Source organism: Oreochromis niloticus, linkage group LG4, assembly GCF_001858045.2.
Source record: "Oreochromis niloticus isolate F11D_XX linkage group LG4, O_niloticus_UMD_NMBU, whole genome shotgun sequence".
NCBI lineage: Eukaryota > Metazoa > Chordata > Actinopteri > Cichliformes > Cichlidae > Oreochromis > Oreochromis niloticus.
In genome coordinates, this window is record NC_031969.2 from 9,339,266 (window position 1) to 9,360,393 (window position 21,128).

Here is a 21,128-nt window from a genome sequence, read left to right on the forward strand (position 1 = left end):
TGAATTTAGTTGTTTTTTTCACTGACATACTGCATTAGTATTACTGAAATCACACAAAGAACTTAAAATCCTAGTAGTATTTATTTACTGTAAAAAAAAAAACCCCACAGACATGTTGAGTAAATTTTTATAACTTGAAATGCAAATATAAATTGTACTTTTGTAAACATATACAACTATTTATCTAAAAATGCAGCCAATACACCTGCCGTTTTTTTTTTCCATTTTGTACAACCATTTAAAAATATTACTAAAGCTAAAATGAGAGAACAGTCAGGTGTCGCAATAAGATGCCCCACAAATGATGTGTGCCAGTAAAAAAAAAAGTTTGTCCACCAAAAGACAGAACAGCACAGGGATAAACCCGCAGGCCTGACAACAGGAGGTGTATCACTCCGCTGGTTTTCTACTTAGTGACAGTGTTTACATTGCAAATGTGCCTTTGTGACATTCATTAGTGCCCTCACTGACACACAAAACAAAACGACTACACAACAGAACAACTACACAAGACAACACAACACACTAAGTATACACTCCACACTTAACGTCACAAATCTCCCACATCCAAAAACTCGCTCTGTCTCGCTGCCGTTACCGTCACTCCCAAAACTCTCCCCTCTTCCTAAACAACCAAATCCCACATGTTGACTTTTTTTTAATTGGTCGACATGGTACATTTTTCCACCGATAGGAAAGAGGTGGCTTTTTTCCCCTTTCTTTACTGTTTTCGCGCTGTCCTTACAAAACGCTTAAAACACACACACACACACACACAAAAACGTGACGACAGTATTTAGAAAAAAGCGTGGCTTATATATATGATCATAACTCTGGATTTACTGGCCTGTAATTAAAATTTAAAAACTTTGAAGTCCGAACTTTCAATGTGGGCTGAAATAGAGACTCAGCGTGGCTGCAGCTTGTTGCTACGTCAGCTTACATCAGTCATATGATTTGGAGGTGCACCGTGTCTGTGGACCACAGAGGGTTAATAACACTCACCTTCCTTCCATTTCCAGAGTGTAACATCCAACCACCTGTGTAAAAAGCGAAATTCCCATGGTGTTGTTCAAAATGTGCTCTGGCACAATCATAAACATCGCTTGCTACTGAAAACAAGAAAAAAGCCGATCCTGCTATGGGCTGAACCATTTGTTAATGGTGGAGGGGGGGGTAACACTATGCAATATATTTAGTTTTAGCAATTATATTCACTGTTGACTGTAACTACGCTCAAAGTGTTAATGCTATCTTATTTTAATAAACAACACTGTCATATGCAAAACTGGGGTGGCACTTGGGGTGGCAAGGGATCATTTTAGGGTGGCACTTGCCACCCCATGCCACCCTTCTAGATCCGCCCCTGGTAGTGAGACCTGTTATGATGTTTAGTTTGGAGACGGTGGCACTGATAAGAAGGGAAGAAGCGATATTGAATATATGGGACAAAGGATGTTGAAGATGGAGCTGCCAGTTAGGAGGATAATAGGAAGACTACAGAGAAGATACATTGATGTAGTGAAAGAGGACATGCAGAGGGTGGATGTGAGGAGGATGCTAGTGATAGAGCGAGATAAAGGGAGATAATCCCCTATTGTGAACCCTAAAGGGAGCAGCCAAAAGAAGAAGAATAAAAGAGGATCTCTGTAATGTTGCAACTAGTTTATATTTTCCATGAGAAATAAAACATAAAAAATTGGCATGGCAGAATATTTTCGAAGATTAATGGGCTATTAACATCTCAGGATTTGTTGCTTTTGTTTCTGGTTCACTTCCCAGCTGACCTTCGTATTTTATTTTTGTAGTTTGGCTGAAGTTCTGATGCTGGCTTGTTTTAGACAAGTAATCTAAAACATCAGTATAGGAACAAAAGCTATTCATTAAAGGCAAAGAAAATAAATAAACTAATTTAAAAAACAAACTTCAAGATATAAAGGTTATGAGGCTTCATTTCAATTTTTGAAGACAGACTAATATTTTTGTCGAGGTCCTTCCTTACCAGTTAGTGGCGGTAATGCATCATTTTTGCTGTTTGCCAAAACTCACGAAGAAGAAGAAGAGGCGCAATAGCGAGGGAGCGATCCGCCGGACTGTATTCAAGCGGCACAGCAGTGTTGTGGTAATGACAGCGTTCATTTATATGAAGAGTAGACTCGTGTTTAGCTACAACACGATTTAGGGTGTGTAAAATAACTAATTCAACCCGAGGGCTGGGGATAACCTCGGCGCTGGCCAACTTGAAAGGTTTGCTAACAGATGACTGACCGAGCTGTAACCACGTTGAATGTACCTTTGCTAGCACGTGAATCTTTCAGTTCATATTCGCATAAGAAATTATATAATTATGGCATAAAAATGGATTACAAATTCCAGAAACGATGGTATAGGCTTCGAGACGACACGAGCCTGTTACAGTTCATGCAGGTATATTAGCATAATGGTAGCAACGTTAGCCCATGCTAGGCGCCGGTTGCTTGTAAGAGGAAATCCACCCCAAAACAACTCTCAGTCTCAGTGACCGTTACGTCAAAGCTGTCGGCTGACTCCGGGTGTTAGACCAGCACGCAGAGAGCAGACGTTATGTAGGAGACTGTAGAGATTACTGGACATGGGAGCTCCGGTGGTTTTTCCAGACTTCAACTCTATTTTTGAGGTGCATTATTCCCTCAGTGAAACAAGCGCTTTCAGCTGTTTTTGTGTAGCAGTAAGGCGGGTAGGTTTTCCAGAATAAAACCCGAGCTCTTTAAACCAGATTGTTCACACGCAGCTGAATAATTTAGAGTTTGAATGACTTCTTTTGGGTGTTTTGGTTCTGTTAGCATCTGGTATTGGGCAGAGGTGTCAGACAGCGGAGTTTATCATGAAGTTAAAAAAGTGATGCATTTGGTCCTCAGGTGCCAGGATGGCGACAGACGACGTTGCGCAGTTGGCTGACTCTCTGGCCAAAACTGGAGTGGAGGATGGAGAGCTCAGTTACAAAGGACAGGGAAGAAAGCTGGATGATGCTCAGTCAGGTGAGTGTCACTTAATCACTAAAATAACCCTAAGGCTTGGCTTTAATGATTTTTTTTATGATGTGTTACCTGTTTTAATATGATCATTTGAATCTCTGCAGTTGAGGAGATGGTGAAGGAGATCCAGGACTTTGAGGGTTTACAGGCTCTGAGGTTGGAGGGAAACACTGTAGGTGTGGAGGCAGCACGGGCCATCGCTAAGGCCCTGGAGACAAAGAGTGCATTGAAGGTGAGACATTCACCTCTGTTCATCATCTCTGTAACATTTCACCAGGTTTATATTTCTCCACAATAAATATGAACTAATAAAAATAAAATTCACATTCTAAAGGCATATGATGAAAGGTTCTTTATCATAGCAAATGTTTGAAGTATGAAAATCTGGAATGAGAAATCCAAACGTTTATCCAATTCATGGCTTGGGTAAAGGGGGGCTGGCATCCTGCAGCTTGCTGAAGGCTGACAACAGCCTTCTGCTGTACCTCACACTGATACCTCCAACAAGCATGGGTGAATCTAAAGGGGGCATGGGGTGTATTAGGATGTATTTATTTCAAGGCTTGAGTAACATTGTGCTCATTTAGATGAATAAATCTTGTTAATTAAACTGTGTTAACACATTCACATGAGCACACACCAAATCTACCTCATCCAGGAGATACAATATTCTCACAAGTTGTTGGGTTTTTTTTAATACCCTGAATTGGATAAGCAGAAGAAAGTTGATGGATTACTGCATTTATTTATTTTTCCATTAATTTTTTTTTCTTTAAAGAAAATAAATCTGACTTTAATATGGCACACAGAAGACAAAAGTGTTTCTTATCCAGTTACTTAATAGAATAGACATCAGAATACTGGAATACTAAAATAATTGATAGCAGCAGCCCTGAAAGATTAATAACATGTGCACTTGCAACAGATCCCTCTGCAGATTAATAATTGATATGATTAACTGCCCTGTAATGGAATACAATCAATCAGTCATCTTGTGGCTTCCACTTACACTGCTCATGTCTCCTTGCTTCCTTCCTCCTCAGCGTTGCTACTGGAGTGACATGTTTACAGGTCGCCTGCGCTCTGAGATCCCACCTGCCCTGGTACTACATGATTATCCATAACACATTAATTTTGTCTCCCAAGCGGTTAGTTTTGATTCACTTCCTTACCTTCCTATTTTTGTTTTGTAGAATTCACTGGGTGATGCTCTGATGCTGGCGGGTGCCAGGCTCACAGTTTTAGACCTCAGCGACAATGCTTTTGGACCCGATGGAGTAAAGGGCATTGAGAATCTGCTAAAGAGCTCCACCTGCTACACACTGCAGGAGCTACGGCTCAACAACTGTGGCATGGGCATCGGAGGTGGCAAGGTAAGTGTGGAGATGACACGTGTTCATGTGTGTTCTTGGATAAGGTCATCATTATCCAAAGATGAAAACCAGACAAGTGTACAGATGCATCATAGATCATTATGGCTGTACTTGTTTTGTACTCCTCAGATTTTAGCTGCAGCATTGATCTACAATCATAAAAAATCCAGCGCTGAAGGATCGCCCTTCAGCCTGAAGGTGTTTGTTGCAGGAAGAAACCGACTGGAGAATGATGGAGCCACTGCCCTCGCTCAGGCTTTTAAGGTAAGACTGATTTTTATGAATCAGAACGGCTGTTTCGCATACCTCTCTTAATGATTGACACGTTTTATTCTTGGACCACTTTGTATAAATAATTATCAGCCGGTTTATGCTGTCAGACAGATTCAAAGTAGAACTTCACAGCTTTATCTTTTATGTGCAAGCAGCGAAAGTGTACGATTAAAGTTTGTCTTTCCAGCTTATAGGCAGCATGGAGGAGGTTCACATGCCCCAGAATGGCATCAACCACGCAGGTGTGACCGCCCTGGCCGAAGCCATGCAGCACAATCCAGGACTTCGAATCCTCAATCTGAATGACAACACGTTCACTGAGAAGGGGGCTATCGCCATGGCTCAGGTATACATACGTAAGGGATTGGCAGTTGCATATCTAGACAGTGAGTTGTTATTATTTTTTAAACAGACTTTGTGCACTCATGAAATACCTGAAAAGTATTTGAAAATGTTCATTTCCCAGGCCTGGAAAAATAATCTTGGATAGGCTTGAAAAAGGCATGAAAATCTGCTTCACTGACACCTGCACAAAAGAGTCTGATTGGTTTAAAAGGCACAGAGAAAAGATCTTAAAGTTATGCCTTCACAAGATTAAATTTGTACAGTGCCTGCAAAATAGGACAGAATCATTTGCCTCTGACCAGTTTTCAGTCTCAGAGCCTGAATATAGTGAAAATATGCATCACCATCATTTGTACTGGTTATTTTCAGCCTGATGCAGCAGATACTGTCTGTGTCTTCACAGGCCTTGAAACACTTGCGGAGCATCCAGGTGATAAACTTTGGAGACTGTTTGGTACGACCGGAAGGAGCCAAAGCGATTGCAGCGAGCGTGTCAGAGGGGCTGCCGATCCTCAAGGTGAGTGAGGGGAACCCTACCAGCTCTATGTTGCAAGTTGTTGTTGGAAGCAGGCTTGGGCAATATTTAATTTTTCCCCCTATCATCCTGACAACAGGGCACAGGGTTAATGATGGTATTAGAGTTTTAACGATTCATCGAGTAACTTGTTATTAAAAAAAAAATCCTTAATGTAAAAGTTCTTGCTTCGACGCTTCTCGTTTAATTCACGCTCAGTTGTCAACATGAAAGCATTTCTCCCACATTTGCAACTAAGAATAGACCTGCAGTAGAAACCTGTCTAGGAGCTCGCGTGTGAAGGAAAACTTTACAGCTGCTCCTATCCATCACCTTTTGTTTTACATAGTTGAAATCTACAGCAACGTTACAGAAGTTAAAATAAAAGCATATGTATGTGCGTGGGACACCTTTCTGAATAAATAGTTTTTATGTTCCACAGGAGCTTAATCTGTCGTACGGTGAGATTACTGAGGATGCTGCTCTGGTCGTGGCACAGGCAGTAAAAGACAAGGACCAACTGGAGAAACTGGACCTAAATGGTACAAAGAATGCAGTCGGTGTCAGTCACGATGCTTGTGTTGTTTGTTTGTATTTGAGACATTATGGAGGAATGTTGTTTTAGCTGCATTTGGCTTCACGGCTTGTGTAAAAGGATCTCTGGTTTTCAGGTAACTGCATTGGAGAGGATGGCTGCAGAGCTTTGAAAGTCGCCATGGAAGCCATGAACATGAGCGAGCTACTTGGATCACTCAGGTAAATCACAGCTTAGTCTGACTCCTGTCTGTTTGAGCTGCGTTCACAGTGGTTGTGATTCATAGCAGTGTGGCAACCACGGACCACAGAAAGTGACATTCAGACCCTTTTTTTTCCCCCCACAACTCTTTTTGAGGTTCTTCATATGAACTTAAAGCCACTTAAAAAAGTATCTCAAAGACAAAATACTACAGACACATCTCTCATGCCTTGGATTTGTTAAAGTAGTGAAAGAGTTGCCAAATTACATGGAATAAGTCCCCCTTTTGATCTTTTCCAGCTGTAAATGGTTCATTACATTACTGTTAGAAGAGTCGGTGGCTTCGTTTGCTTCCAGTTCAACAGAATAAGTTTTCGTGCCAATAACAGCGCAAATCAGATTAACATGTATTGATTATTTGACAATTCTAGGGTTGCTGCTTTCACCCAAAATAATGTCTGGTTTGGGCCCCGAGCAATTTGCTTTATCAAAACTTCTGACAAGGCCTGAAATGTCTTGGTGCAAAATCCTGGGATGTTTGGACAGGTTGAGCTAGAGAAGCCGGTATTTGTTCGCTTCGATCACAGGATGCAATAACAGAAGGAATCGCTTTAGGAAGGAAGACAGTTTGCGTTTTGATAAATGTAGCCTGTGTAGAACCTTGAATTGTAATAGGCCTTTATCTGGCACATGCTGACGAGGTGCTCTTGACCCTTCTGACATCTGCTGTCTATAATCTTTATACTGAGATCCTCCTGCCAGGCTTCTTTTAAATACTCTACTCAAATACTAACCAGCATGAAGTGGGCACTACCCGAGATAAACTTTTCTCAAATCCCAGGCGAGTGATTGAAACGGCTGCCAACTCAGGATACCATTGAATGACATGACCCGGTAGTAAATGCGTCACAGGGTTGCCTAGGTAACCGGGGCCTGTCAAATGTCAGCTTATCAAGTGATGTGAAACGTGCAAATCGCATCTACTGTGGATGCAGCTTTAGGTAATGAAGTCTCTTTGCAAAGTCCTCACTACAGAGCTGTGCTTTAAAAAAAAAAAAAAAATCTTCTTCAGTGACGATGAGGGCGAGCCAGAAGATGATGATGATGACGATGAAGACGAAGACGACGATGAGGAAGAAGATGATGACGAGGAGGATGTGGACGAGGAGGAAGTAGAGGAGGAAGAGGAAGAAGAGGAGGAAGAGGAAAGCACTGGCAATAAGGTAAGACATGTCTGTTCATTGTAATAGTTTTAACACAAGTTGGCTCAAGTTAAATGAGTAAAATGGCATCAAATGTATCTGCAATTATATATTTTTTTAATTTTAACCATTTAATCTCTATAAGGAAAAAAGTATACACTAGTTCTAAGTGGGATATATGTAAGATTTGGGCCTTATTGAATCCAAATGATGACTAACATGTTAAAGTATTAAGGGATGTCATTGTTGTGTCTAACAGAAGCCTCATTCTGTACTGAATAGGTGACAGGAAGTCTAAAATCCACACTAGCTGTGATCATATGCACACATTTGTGGTTTGACTTGTTTCTTTCGCCTTGTTCTTACAGTTTTCCACCCCACAGTCAGCACCTCGACCCCCAGAAGTCTCCTCCTTCCTCAGCTTTCCCTCCCCTGACAAACTGCTTAAACTGGGCCCCACGAGAGCATTGCTTATTGAGCAGCAGGTAGCAAAGAAATCTCCTCTGCTGTGCAACTTCAGCTTAGCAGTGACAGTAAAACACACTTGCAAAGATCCAGCAGTTCTTTAGTGTGTAAACGTTTCTTCTTTTGGGCCCAGGTGGATGTTTCAGACGCTGCAAAAACAGCTGAAGCCTTCCTCAAGATTGCATCTGTGTACAAGGAGGACAATAATGAAGTTAAGAATGCAGTGTTGGACAGTATTGGTAAGACACTTTGTGGAGTTGAATCATCTTGCAAATGCATGACTTGTGTGACATTTGTGTATTTTGGTTATTTTGTACTAAATTGTTTGATTCTGTCTTTTTTTTTCATATATTACTTTGAGTATTAGCATAGTTTTCTCATTTTCAGCTATTGTTGAAGCTTAAAATACTCTTTATTTATTTAATTTTATTTAAATAATCCTACAATTTACCTCATATACGTCATTAGAAAGCTCCGTCTACTCTATTTAAAAAAAAAAAAAAAAAAAAAAGTGGTTTTGGCTCATCACAGTTGGAGCCAGCTTTCACGTTTGGCTGCCACTTGCAAACAAAAGGTTTGTGTGGAAGGTGGGCGGGGCTTCTTTGCTCACAGATCTCATACAGAGCCAAGAGTAGAAAAATTTTAAATGGAGCCTTTATTAATAGAACCACTTAAATGTTTATTTAGAGTAAAAGCCAAAGTGTAAAACTGGCATGTGTTTCTCTTGGTGTATACAATATGTTCCAGAGTTTGTTTTTGGTTTTTGGTTTTTTTGTGTTTTTTTTAAATGTATGTAATTTATTTATTTTTATTGTTTTTACACTAGCATGCTGTGTATGAATTAATGAAGCAGTATAAAATCATTAGCTTCAGATGCTGGTAGTTGTTTCCATCCAAGAGAGCCACACTAACCTAGAGATAGATATAAAAGATATAATGATATATATGTATACGTCCCCCACACGTCACACTTCTTTTCAGATTATTGTAATTTTCCCGTTCCCCGTCAACAAACAAATTGGTGGATGAAAAGCATCATGGTCTGAGACTTGTCCTTTTTTTTAAAATCCTATTTTGCTTTGCATAAACGTGTGTTTTGTGGTGCTTGTAAACTTGTTGTCAGTGGTGTGTTATTCCAGTGTTGAAAATTCAGTTTGTAAAGATGTTTTTCCTCTTGCAGATGGCCTCCTGAGGAAAGCTTTCACCTCCTCTTCCTTCCAAGGCTACAGCTTTGTATCATCTTTGTTAGTGCTGCTTGGACTTATTAAGGTATGAAACACTCTGCAAAGTGTGTCTTTGGTTTGCTTTTTTTTTTTCCTAATGTTTCTGGTCCTCTTCCTTCAGAGCGAGGATAAGGTGAAACCTGTGATTGTGGTCCCCGGCCACCTCCAAGCTTTGGAGCATGTCGTTCGACAGGACTACTTCCCCAAAGAGAGCGTGGCTGTGCTGGAGGCCTTCATGTCCCGGTAAGGACGTGACAGAATGAGCCAATCAAAAGGCAGCTTCCAGGTACAAAACGCCATTAATTCCTATCCTTAGTAACAAAGAACATAAATGCTTCTGCACCAGGTGCGTAAACCGATGGTGATGGATTTGCCCTGGTTTTGTCTCACTTTTGTGTTGGAGAGTGTTCATTATATTCTTGATTAAACTATTTATATAATGGAATATTTTGGTGCAATTTAATTATGAAAAAATTAATAATTAAATAATTATTGTTGATTTTGGGGTGTTTCACAGCATCCTAGAAAATCTCCAGATTTTTAAATGGAAAAAAAAATTGTAATAATGGACAAATAATTGTACAATCTGCATGTGTCATTCTTAGGAATAACAAGACCTTGGAGCCATGTGGGAATGCTAAAAACAATCTCCAATCAACACTGCAGAGAGTCCGGTCTCAGAGCTGAGGACTGTGGACACGTGCGCATAGACTGATCATTCATGGGCCTTTGGAAACCAGCACACACAAACACAAGTAAAAAAGAGGAGCACTTGAGAAAACCCCCTTTTTCCCTGGACTTCGGACATAACTTGAATACGTCTTATGAAATAGAATAAGCTCTGAAGGTGTGAAATTGTTGAAGCCCTTTGTGTATGCTCAAATAACCACCAGACAGCACTGACACCTTTAACTTCACCCTCTTTGTATTCTGGTGAATGAGAAAAGGCCTCACGCTCCACAGGTGACAGAACAGCTGTAAACCAGGATCAGTGTGGACTTGGCACTCGCAGCTATTGTGGCTTCTCTATTTAATTTTCACCTTTGCTATTCTCTTGTTTCACACCAAATATTTGTTATATATTCACAAATATTTTCAAATTGTGATATTAAAATATCTATTGACAAGCAGAAACAAGACCGTAACATACCACATTAAAATGCATTAAATAAATTGAAATGTAATTTTAGGTTAAACAGTTGTTGATGAATTTGTGTTGCAAAAATAAAGCTCATTTGAGTTTTGTTTTGTTTTTAAGTCTGCATACTGACTGTGTAGTTTCTACAACCCTGATTCCAAAAAAGACAAAATGCTGTTTAAAGTAAATAAAACTAGAATGCAGTGATTTGCAAGTCTCATAAACCCATATTTTATTCACAATAAAACATGGAAAACGTTAAATATTTAAACTGATAAGGGAAACTACTAAAAAGAAACAGCTGAAGGAACATTCAGGTTAACTGGCGACGGTGAGTAATGTGATCAGATATAAACCAATCTGGCAAAAACCTTTGTCCATAATTTGTGGAGCAATTTCAGAATAATCTGCACATTTGAAAGGCACCATTAACGTTGAACCGTATAAGGTCAGCTTTTAGAGCAACATGTGCTCCCATCCAGATAATGTCTTTTTCAGAAAAAGGCCTTGAATATCTCAGCAAGACAATGCTAAACCTAGCGAAGAGGTTTAGTGCTGAAATGGCCTGGCTGCAGTTAAGAGGAAGAATGTTGTGAACATGGCTCTTTCCCAACTATTTTTTTCCTTCTTCGAATGTTGCAGTCCAAACATTTCTGTGTATGATTGTGAATAAAAATAGGATTTATGAGAGTTTCAAATCATTACACTTAGTTTTGTGTATATTTCAGATAGCATCCAAGCTTTTATTGGAATGAGTTTTATTTAAAAATAAAAATAAAAACCTTAAACTCCAAAGATGTAATGCAGATACAGATTTTACAGTACTGTAAAACAGAGAAAAAAAAGTTGAAATGGTAGTAATAATCATTATTACCTGCTGGAGCTGGCTTTTTTAAGGTTATAATGGAAGCTTATGGATGAAACTCCGGCATTCAGATTTAAAAGCCTTGACTTTTCCAAACCAGCAGTGAGTCATTTCATCTCATGTGCCAGCAAATAGAAGCTGCTCGCTTCTTGTGCCTCAGAAAATGTGAAGCCGGTGTGTTAATTTGCAGAGAGAGGACACAGAGATCAGGGGTCACCACAAAAGAATTTACCAAAGCCTTGTTTGTTAGCCTGTTGGCCCACAGGCTGTAAGTACTGGACACACTCAGAGTGAAGTAAAGCCCTCAGCGGACAACTTAAGGCCCGAACTGGCAGATTAAATCCATCTGTAATTCTTGTTACCAAGGAAACACTGATAGCACAGCCATATGGTTAAAGGTAAGCCAAGCTGCTTGTTTTCAGTGAGTCTGGGTTTTGAACTCTGATTTGCTTTGGAGTTTAGACTTCTCATATGGTAGCATTCAGTCTTAAGATATATATTGAGCAGTCAATCAGTTTTGATCATCACCTGCTACATCTATATTTTAAAAATGGCAGATAAATGATGTGCGCCATGTGTTGCTAAAGCCAAACCGTTGAGTTTTGGGAACCAGGAACAAATTGTGGGAGACGTTGGGAAATCAGAACATTTGATCAAAAATAAATACCAAACAAAGTAAAAAGCTATGCTGATTTTAACTGTGGAGAGCTCTTCTGCCTCCTTAAAGATACATTAGGCAACATGACAATCCTTCAACAATATTTTATAGACATGAAAGAAAAAACAGAGTCCTTTATCCAAGTAAATGAGGAGGAATCCATGTTTCAAGACCCCCAAAATCTGTTGTTTTGCTTCTGTAATGTGCAGAATAGCTTGATAACTTGAACTAGTGTGTCTAGTGTCTATCTCCCAACCCGGGGCTGTTAGCCACTTCTGTAATTCTATTTCTAACATGTGTTACTGGCACAGATGCAGATCTTCTCTGCTGAAGTCGTCCTCCTTGTTTTAACACTGTCTTTACCCGTGGAAGCCAAAAAGTGTCCCAGAGCCTGCAGCTGTGACAGCACCACACTCACAACAGCCTGTGTGGGCAAGAACCTAACAGATGTCCCCCCGACTGTGGAGGAGGTGAGGAATTCAGTGGTTTTGCAGTATCTTAGACATATAGGCTTTTTAAACTGAGGGTTGATAACAAGCTGGATGGATCCTCTCCTCTTTAGTCTGAAGGATGGAGCGTGCACGTGTTTCAATAAGAATTTAAAATGCTCTCCCCCCTAACCTGACTGAGATGCTCTGGCATGACCTAAAATTGGGTTTTCAATTAAGACATTCCAGAAATATTGATGAACCCAAACAGGTTTATAGGAGGAAGATTTCTCCTCAGCGAAACATCAGAAACATCTAAAGGGAGTTTGCTGCTGCTAAAGAAGCTTCTGTAAAAATACTGCACGTAATTTTTTTCCAGCCTGTGTTGTGAATGATCACTCATTGTCCTCAGTAAAGAAAGAGTGAAACCGTATAATTATGAAGTACAGACCACATTCTGTGAGTAATTAGTGCTGAAATCAAGAGAGAGGGATTTTAGAACCAAATAGTGATTATTAACCAGACTTATTAGCTGAATAAACCTGCCTCACTCTGGTTTCCGTCCTGGCATGTAATTGTGTGTCCAATACTCATTGTTTCCTTTAGATTACTGTGAAACTCGACCTGAGGAATAACAACTTGCAGGTGTTGTCAAGGGGGGCATTCATGCACACACCCTACCTCACCTATCTCAACCTGCAGCGCTGCAACATCATTGAGATTAAAGAGGGCGCCTTTCGGACTCTTGGCCGAGTGGTCTCTCTAAACCTGGCTCACAACAAAATTGAAATCCTTTACCAAGTAAGATCAGAGGCCCACAGTTTTTCCTCTCGAGTCTTTATTATGAGAATGATGTTATCTTCTTTTCACTGCTGCAGGAGTCCTTTGACGGTCTCTCCTCCCTGAAAGAGCTGCGTCTGGACCACAATCGCATCGAGGAGATCCAGCCTGGAGCCTTCACACAGCTCGGCTTCCTCAACACACTGGCCCTCACCCACAACCAGCTGGTTTACATCCCTAACATGGTCTTCCAGGTACTCCAAATTATGGGTAAATACTTTAATAATCTTTTTGGATGTGTTTGGTAATGCGATTCCACGACAGTCCTCCTCCTCTTCCTCTTCCTCCTCAAGGGGCTGCAGAACATTAAGTTTCTTCGTCTTAGCCACAACTCTCTGAACAACCTGGCACCTGAGGCGTTTGCTGGGCTCTTCACCCTCAGCCGCCTCGACCTGGATCACAATGAGCTGCAGTTCTTCCCCACACAGACAATGACGAGGTGGGACAACCTGAACGATTATTATGGGACGTATTGATGTGTGTGTTTTAATGTGTGTTTAGTATTGAATCCTCAGCTGCAGCAGCACTGAGAAAGACGTCAAACTACTGACCACAATACATACCATGAGTCAAATTTGTGAGCTTTTAAGTGACAATTTTAAATTGCCATGTCCTTCACCTGTTAAGACTCCGTGAGGTCACACGGCTGCACATGAACCACAACCCCATGGTCTACCTCGGGGAAGATTCAGTTTCCATGGCAAAGCTTACACACCTGTACCTCAGCCACATGTCCCTTCAGGACCTCTCAGACAAGGCCTTCTCTCAAGCCCCCCTCCTCTCACACCTTGACCTCAGCCACAACCATCTCCGGTACCTGGAGCCCCTCTCAGGCCCTAGAGAGCTCACCAGCCTCAACCTGACAGGTAAAGCCTGTGTTCTGATATTTTTTTATTGGACACAGACTTTTACTTTAACATAACAGGCTTTCATTTTTTCCAAACCAGCAGATGTAAGTGATCTGACTTCTCATGTCTCATAGCGAGGCCAAGAAAGAAAGATGTAGGGGGGTGATAGCATACCATGTGTCATTTTTACATGCTGACCAACAGGCATTTCTTACTTTTTCTAAAGGGAACCCCATCTACTGTAACTGCTATATGTCTCCACTGAGGCAGTGGGCAAGAGTTAGTGGTGTGAAGCTGCTGGGAGCCTGCTCTGGACCTCCTCACCTCTCAGATGAGCCTCTGCAGGCGGTGTCTCCTCAGGATCTGCGCTGCAGGAGGGGGAAGTCACCGGTGGAGGATGATGAGGAGGAGGAGAGTACAGAAAGAGTCCCACCCACGGTCACAGCCACTGCCAAGCCAAAGCAGAAGGTCAAGTGTCCAGCTAACTGTGAATGTGATGTAAGTTGGAGACAGAAAACACTTCTGGGACACTTCCATGAACGTTTCAGTTCAACTCCAGCATTTGCTGATCTCTCAACAACGAAAGCAGGAAGAACAAATAAAAACTCCAGTTTCTCATAGATTTGCTGTTTTACCAGACTCTCACTTGGCTCACTTGTACTTACTTACTTCACTAATCCCAGTAGAGCACTTGGCTCTCAGACTGCGGGCTTACTTGTGATTCCTAGGATATTTAAAAGTAGAATGGGAGGCAGAGCCTTCAGCTTTCAGGGCCCTAATCTGTGGGACCACCTTCCAGTTTGAATTCAGGAGGCAGACACCCAGTCTAGTTTAAGCTAGAGAGCTATGCTAAAAGGGTGTTGATAAAGCAGTTAGTTAGGGGTTGGATCAAGTGGCCATGCTTTATAAATAAAATTGAGTTGAAAGCTCTAAAAATCCACTGTAGGAAGATGGGTAACATAGTGGTAGATATTTGGCACACCACAAATAATGCTTCAAAGGCCTTTAAATGAAGGCTAATGCTGTGTGCTACAAGGCAGCTGTTTTACTCATATGTTTATCAGTGTCTCAGAGCACTGTGATATGTCAGTATTATATTAATTAAACCCTCAGAGTACTTCCTCAATGACTGTTTGTTATTTCCACTGAGGCGTTTTGCAGCTATCACATTCAAAATTGATTTTCTCTAGACTGAGACCCAGCATGCCACATGTGAGGGTCGGGGCCATACTAGAATCCCACGAGGCTTCCCCGCCAAGACGCAGCTGCTGGACCTCCACGATAACCACTTCCACTACCTTCCAGCCAACAGCTTCCCAGGAAGCAGCCAACTTGTTTCTCTTCACCTGCAGTCCTGCAAAATCCATGAAATTGAAGGTGGTGCCCTCCAGGGGATGAAAAACCTTTTGTATTTGTATCTTTCTGATAATGACCTCGTGTCCTTGGACCCCAAGGCCTTTGCTGGAGCGCCCAAGCTCACCTACCTCCACCTGGAGAGGAACAAGCTGGCACAGTTCCCTGGATCAGGTCAGTGGATAAGTTACATTAAGTCTGCCTCTCAGTAGATACTATCTGCAAGAAACACTGGAACTAAAACATGGCTGTTCTGTGTCTTTCTTCTAGCTCTGTCACTCTTACCAAGTCTGATTGTGTTACACCTGGAGCAAAATGCCATCTCTAAACTTGAGACCAGCGGGTTACTGTCCTCACTGGGCTCTAAACTTACTGAGTTATATCTGAGCAATAACAACTTAACTTATATTGCCAAGGGTGCTCTTGACTCTGACTCTCTAAGTACCCTTCACCTGGATTCAAATCAGCTGACTGAGGTGCCCACCCACGCTCTGGTTGAGACCCCTAATCTGCAGGAGCTCAACCTCTCTGGAAACTCAGTTCATTGGGTGGGACCAAATGCTTTCCAGCCCTTATCCAAAAGTCTGAAGAGGCTTTACATGGATCATATGGGAATGGAAAAGGTACAAGAGACCCTTTTAAGCTAATATCACAAGTTAGTTTGCAACGTGTTTATGTTTTCTCAGCATTGTCAGTATTTAAACACACGCCAGGCTTCCAATATCTAGTTCAGACATGACTGTACTGACTGTACTGTTTATGTGAGAATATGTGCTGATTATTCACTGCACTGAGGGCTTGTTCAAGATACAGCATTTTCTTTTCAACTCTTTGTATTGCACCACTGTGCAGATCTCCAAGGATGCGCTGCTGGGGCTGGGCTCAGAGCTGCGGACTTTGACTGTGAGAGGAAACCAGCTGGAGGAGTTTCCTGATCTGAGCTCACTCACCGGCCTGGAGACCGTGGACCTGCAGGACAACCCACTGCGTTGTGACTGCTTTCTGCTTCCTCTGCGCAGGTCGGTATAAGATTTACCTGCGATTACAGTTAGAATGAACTGACAGCTTTACTGACTCTGTTGCTTTGTGTCTGTGGCTCAGGTGGATGGAGAATGTTAGTTTGGAGCTGACCGCAACTTGTGGTCACCCTCCTGAGCTCAGAGGTCAGAAGGTCCAGGGCATCCACGTCTTCAAGTCCTGTCCAGAGAACATTTTTCCACAAGAAAAGAAAAGTGCTGCAGATCCAAAAGTGAAGAAATCCAAAGCAGACTCCTTGAAGTCCCGAAAAATCAAAGCACAGACCACAGCTAAAGTCGCCAAACTGCCCAGGAAGCAGCCTCAAAGAAAACCTGGGCCACCAAAAGTAACAAAGAAAAAGAAGATACTGAAATGAGAACATGTAACTCATTTTCCTTTTACTCTTTTTTTTGCAATAAACCTGAGTGTTAAGGAGTTGGGTTTCTTGAAAGCTACATTTTTTTGGTTCTAAATTAAAATGTTGAGCCATGCAAGTTTTTTCTATCCAAGCGAAAAATCAAAGTTAAAAAGTCAGAGGAAACCTGACAGTCACTCAGCCAATCTCTCACCATTCTTGCAGGGATACTTTAATGCGACACTAACAAGGTTTGTTGAGAGGGAATAAAAACGCATTTTTAGAAGAGCCCAACTGCTATGCATATTACAGAAATGTATATTTAGTGGTGCACATACTAATTTACAGAGGCCAAGCGCTGTGTCCGTAGGTGAAATCAGCGAGGCCATGTTATCCCACATTGTCCCTATGTGAGACTGCACAGCAATATCCCACATTGGGATTGAGTGTAGTTTATAGAAGGGAACCAGATGGCTAAAAAAATCTTATCTATGGGTGTATCCATACTGAAAGCCAACAAAACCACAGCTAGTTCTGTGCAGTACTGCAAATTTTGGTATTGATCTGATATCAAGCCAGTGTTCCCTATAGCAATACCAATATTTTTAGCCTATAAGGGCAGCTCATGTAAGGGAGAGCTGTGTGATTTATGAAATGAATCATCAATATGCAAATTCTGAACACATTTTAATAACCACTAAAATCACTGTGATTTAAAAAAAAATTCCCACAATAATTAGTTAACACAACAACAAAACAAATCTTTCAGCTTCTTTAATTGTTTTAAAATTGCTCTTTTTTAGACCTGTCTTTTAAGCGATTTTGGTCAACATCTGTTATTTAAATGTGCTATAGGGATTAAATATTCTAGACGTAACGGTAAATACAAAATCTTTCAGATATTTTCATACGGCATGTCTGAGCTATAGTTTTTCAATTCCAAATTTCAGTGGGCTACAAACTGAACTTAGAATAGAAACAAAGTATTGATCCAATCACGATAGCATCGATGGGAGACCAATTCTAATTCAAAATAGTTGGTAGTGTTAGCAATATTTGTGCTCTAACAATTTACTATAACGAAAAGGAAATGACAGACCCTGGTGTCTGTAATACCCACCTTTATATCGAGCTATAGCTCAAGCATCGTCATGGGGTTCCATGGTGTAATGGTTAGCACTCTGGACTCTGAATCCAGCGATCCGAGTTCAAATCTCGGTGGAACCTAATCATTTTGGATCATAGAGAAGCTTTTCGCTTTGTGTTCATGAAAGTTAAAATTGTTAGCTTTTGAAATAAATATAAGAAAATGACCATCTTCTGTCTTCTTTACGCCGTCAAATATCGATATAATACGCTTTAAAATTTTCTAAAATTCGCCGGCGGAAACTGCCGCTCTTCTTCCGCCTGATTTGGCTCATACGTCATACTCTTCTGTTCAAGATGGCAGCAGCAATGGACGTGGATACACCGAGCGGTACTAACAGCGCAAGCAAGAAACGATTTGAAGTAAAGAAGGTATGGCTGTAAAAAGTCTCTCACTGGGGAGTTACTAAGAAGCTTTCTAATGTGACCAATGGACGCTATCATAGTTCAGTGATGCTGCCGTGTTAGCCCACTGCCTTTAGTATGCTAACTCTAGCATGCTAACTTTAGCGCTAAGTCACTGTGGCATAGCATCAGTTAAGACAGTAGGCTTGTTGCTGTTAGTATCGAACACCCACGAATTTGCACTTCCCATTAAGGGGCTAAGAATAAACACCCACACAGATATCTCTGAATTAATAACAAAGGTGTAATGGGCAGAAACACATCAGCTGTTCAACCGGTACCCCGGCGAAATTAGCTTAGCTACATTTCACACGTAATTTTTGCTCTGTATTTAAAAATAATGTTTACACTTTTGACATGTTTTCGATGCTATTCCTTTCCCAATAAGCTAGACTCAAATGATATATTTAGGGCCCCATGCCTTAAATGAGATCCTAAATCTCTCTATAGAGTTTACAGTAACATCTCAGGCGTATTTCTGGGATGGGGAAGTGAATACGGCCCTCTTACAGACACTCAAGAGATGCTTTTGCTTCTTCTTTTTAAATCAAAAGACATTTGACACTCATAATGAACCAAAGTTAAAATATATTTTTTAAATAAAACACATGTTTATGTCATGTTTGTCATTAAGCTCAAAAAGTGCCCCTCAAGTCACAGCAGTTTGTGCACTGCTGGCCCTCGTGTGGTTCAAATAAAGGGATATAGACATGTTTTAAATTACTTAATCTCCAGATTATGAATCTTAGATCATATATTTGTGTGATTTTATTTTTTCCCCCCTCAGTGGAATGCTGTGGCGCTCTGGGCCTGGGACATTGTGGTGGATAACTGTGCTATCTGTAGGAACCACATCATGGATCTCTGTGAGTTCACTTTGATTATTTTGGTCTTTGATTTCTTTGGTGCACATTTTGACAGTAAATGAGGTTTGCTTATCATTGTAGGTGATATGGTGCTTTTTATGTTGACACATTTCTCTTTTCCCCCCTCACCCATTAGGCATAGAGTGCCAGGCCAACCAAGCTTCTGCAACCTCTGAAGAGTGCACTGTAGCCTGGGGTGTTTGCAACGTAAGTCTCTATACCAACATGTACAGTGTGATCAAAATGGTCTCAGCTCCCCTTTGAAACCATCGCTCTTTGTTTGGATTGCAGTGTGGAAGCAAAATCCTGGTCTGACCGCTTGATTTTCTCTGCTTTCACTCGCTCTCTTTGCTGTGTGTGATTGGCTTTTGTTGCCAATCACACACAGCAAAGAAGATGAAAATGGGTGTCTGAAATTAATTTTTTGGGAACAAAGGAGGAAGTCACAGGAAGTGTGTGTGCTCTGTGCTCCACAGTTGAGTCTTCACAGTCTGACCCTGGTGTCTGTAACACTGACAGTTGTTGAGGCTCCGTTTTTGGCATTCGTACTGCATTCATATTGAAAACATGCAGATTCACAAAATCAGATTAGGACTTCTAAGGCGTGATCTTAAAAAGACGATGACAGGCAAGGACTGTGAGACTTTTGGACAAGCACCTCCTGTAACAATCATCTCTGCTGCCAGGAAGGGCAGATATAGGAATTCATATGTATTGGGCAGAGGTGATCTTCCAGGTGACATATCATTATCGTCATTATTATTAATTTCAGCTGTTGTTACTAAATGATTTCCCAAATATCAGATAAAGTATATTATTTATTTTATTTGTAGATGCTCTTGATTCATATTAACCAAAAATGATCAGCATGTTGATCCATAAAGGTGAGAGGAATCATGTTAAATAAACACAAATTAATATTAGTATAACTTCTGAAGCGATGTTCCCAACATTGATCATAATGAACTTTAATAAGCATTTCCTGCACAAGGCTGTTGTGTTTATAAGAGCTTGATCATGCAGGTTTATATGCAGGAACTATACATGCAATGAACACTATTTAAACGGAAGGTTTTAAAGTTTCCCAAATCCTTAAAAATGGCTTTAAATAATCTGGGATAACTTGATCCTCTGGTCATTTTGTTATTTTAAACCCACATTATCTATTTCTTTGTTTTCCAGTTGTGCCTCAAAGTTTGATTGTTGTCGTGTGGAAGTACAAAGAATTAGAGTATTACCAGTATTGCCAGGTCTCTCTTGGAAATGAGATTTTTACCTGGATAAATAAAGGACTAAAAAGAAATAAAATTACAATACAAGGGAATGGAAATACATGATACTTAAATATTGTTAACCTGAAGTAAAATATCAGTTTTTCACTAGAGAAATTATTTTATGTAGTTTTACCATCCTTTTGTTTCTCTTTCCCAGCATGCTTTCCACTTCCACTGTATTTCTCGCTGGCTGAAGACCAGACAGGTGTGTCCTCTGGACAACAGGGAGTGGGAGTTTCAGAAGTGAGTACCACGCATTACATTGTATACAGTTTTACTGTGTGGTCCAATCACAAGGGTTTAAGGGGTTCCTTGGTTAACAGTGCATTTGATCTTTTGTTGACCTGCAGAGAAAATTGTTTATTCTTTAAAAGTGAAGAGCTGTACTGACAGCACACCCTCTCTGTCATGTTTTCACAGATATGGACACTAGCTGGTTTATCGTTCACCCCTTTGTTGGCTTCTGCAAGCAGCACCCTCACTTTATCCTTGTTCTGACCCGCTTATAGTAACTGTTTCTGCTCATGTATTTTGTTTTGTTATATTTTAAGTACAGAAATAAACAGGAATCTTGTGACAAATACAGCTTGTGTGACTTGTGTTGGCAGTAGTGTTGTCGGAATTTTAAAGTGGAAAGGACAAGCGGCACATTTTCAGGGGTTGTGGGCAAAAGACTGAGTTAATGAATGAGATCCAAAGGACAAATCAGCCGTCTGCTGTGACAGGACAGCGCTCAGTCAGATCTGCTTTGATAAGAGCCCGGCCGGCTGTGTGTTAGAGCAGTAATCCT

At 40.9% G+C, this 21,128-nt stretch overlaps 3 protein-coding genes and 1 non-coding gene across 8 annotated transcripts; all 4 read left to right on the forward strand.

The window, feature by feature from the left end:
• Window positions 1-1,992: 1,992 nt before the first annotated feature.
• On the forward strand, window positions 1,993-10,402 carry rangap1a (RAN GTPase activating protein 1a). 4 transcript variants are annotated; one of them, XM_005468378.3, is made up of 16 exons: window positions 1,993-2,122; window positions 2,898-3,017; window positions 3,119-3,246; window positions 4,058-4,117; window positions 4,208-4,387; window positions 4,517-4,651; window positions 4,848-5,006; window positions 5,409-5,522; window positions 5,962-6,061; window positions 6,191-6,275; window positions 7,328-7,478; window positions 7,826-7,942; window positions 8,056-8,161; window positions 9,103-9,191; window positions 9,267-9,431; window positions 9,751-10,402. In XM_005468378.3, the coding sequence occupies exons 2-15, from the start codon at window positions 2,906-2,908 to the stop codon at window positions 9,390-9,392; spliced, it is 1,662 nt and encodes a 553-aa protein (XP_005468435.1). In that variant the 5' UTR covers window positions 1,993-2,122; window positions 2,898-2,905; the 3' UTR covers window positions 9,393-9,431; window positions 9,751-10,402. The 4 variants fall into 4 exon arrangements, with proteins under 4 accessions (XP_005468435.1, XP_005468434.1, XP_003443169.1 ...); XM_005468377.3 differs by having other exon boundaries at window positions 9,267-9,388; XM_003443121.3 differs by having other exon boundaries at window positions 2,110-2,247; window positions 9,267-9,388.
• An 856-nt stretch (window positions 10,403-11,258) lies between these two features.
• On the forward strand, window positions 11,259-16,727 carry chadla (chondroadherin-like a). Of its 2 annotated transcripts, none has more exons than XM_003443215.5 (11): window positions 11,259-11,546; window positions 12,118-12,276; window positions 12,841-13,035; window positions 13,113-13,268; window positions 13,368-13,513; window positions 13,702-13,940; window positions 14,149-14,420; window positions 15,113-15,449; window positions 15,546-15,898; window positions 16,128-16,294; window positions 16,377-16,727. In XM_003443215.5, exons 2-11 carry the CDS (start codon window positions 12,118-12,120, stop codon window positions 16,666-16,668), a joined length of 2,316 nt encoding a protein of 771 aa, XP_003443263.1. In that variant the 5' UTR covers window positions 11,259-11,546; the 3' UTR covers window positions 16,669-16,727. The 2 variants fall into 2 exon arrangements, with proteins under 2 accessions (XP_003443263.1, XP_025762559.1); XM_025906774.1 differs by lacking the exon at window positions 11,259-11,546 and adding an exon at window positions 11,559-11,569.
• Window positions 16,728-17,802: 1,075 nt separating this feature from the next.
• Window positions 17,803-17,874, forward strand: trnaq-cug (transfer RNA glutamine (anticodon CUG)). Its single transcript has one exon. It is a non-coding gene; the product is annotated as a tRNA-Gln (tRNA).
• rbx1 (ring-box 1, E3 ubiquitin protein ligase) lies at window positions 17,849-20,923 on the forward strand. The gene is made up of 5 exons (XM_003443120.3): window positions 17,849-18,165; window positions 18,986-19,064; window positions 19,201-19,271; window positions 20,496-20,581; window positions 20,759-20,923. The coding sequence occupies exons 1-5, from the start codon at window positions 18,091-18,093 to the stop codon at window positions 20,769-20,771; spliced, it is 324 nt and encodes a 107-aa protein (XP_003443168.1). The 5' UTR covers window positions 17,849-18,090; the 3' UTR covers window positions 20,772-20,923.
• The last annotated feature ends 205 nt before the right edge of the window (window positions 20,924-21,128 follow it).

Excerpts from the sequence above, each read along its gene's own strand:
- rbx1 (XM_003443120.3), top strand. The coding sequence starts at position 18,091 with ATGGCAGCAGCAATGGACGTGGATACACCGAGCGGTACTAACAGCGCA. Across the intron at positions 18,166-18,985 it reads AACGATTTGAAGTAAAGAAG|TGGAATGCTGTGGCGCTCTG; the intron begins GTATGGCTGTAA and ends TTCCCCCCTCAG. Across the intron at positions 19,272-20,495 it reads TAGCCTGGGGTGTTTGCAAC|CATGCTTTCCACTTCCACTG; the intron begins GTAAGTCTCTAT and ends TCTCTTTCCCAG.
- rangap1a (XM_005468377.3), top strand. The coding sequence starts at position 2,906 with ATGGCGACAGACGACGTTGCGCAGTTGGCTGACTCTCTGGCCAAAACT. Across the intron at positions 8,162-9,102 it reads TGCAGTGTTGGACAGTATTG|ATGGCCTCCTGAGGAAAGCT; the intron begins GTAAGACACTTT and ends TTCCTCTTGCAG. Across the intron at positions 9,192-9,266 it reads TGCTGCTTGGACTTATTAAG|AGCGAGGATAAGGTGAAACC; the intron begins GTATGAAACACT and ends CTCTTCCTTCAG.
- chadla (XM_003443215.5), top strand. The coding sequence starts at position 12,118 with ATGCAGATCTTCTCTGCTGAAGTCGTCCTCCTTGTTTTAACACTGTCT. Across the intron at positions 13,269-13,367 it reads TCCCTAACATGGTCTTCCAG|GGGCTGCAGAACATTAAGTT; the intron begins GTACTCCAAATT and ends TTCCTCCTCAAG. Across the intron at positions 16,295-16,376 it reads TTTCTGCTTCCTCTGCGCAG|GTGGATGGAGAATGTTAGTT; the intron begins GTCGGTATAAGA and ends TCTGTGGCTCAG.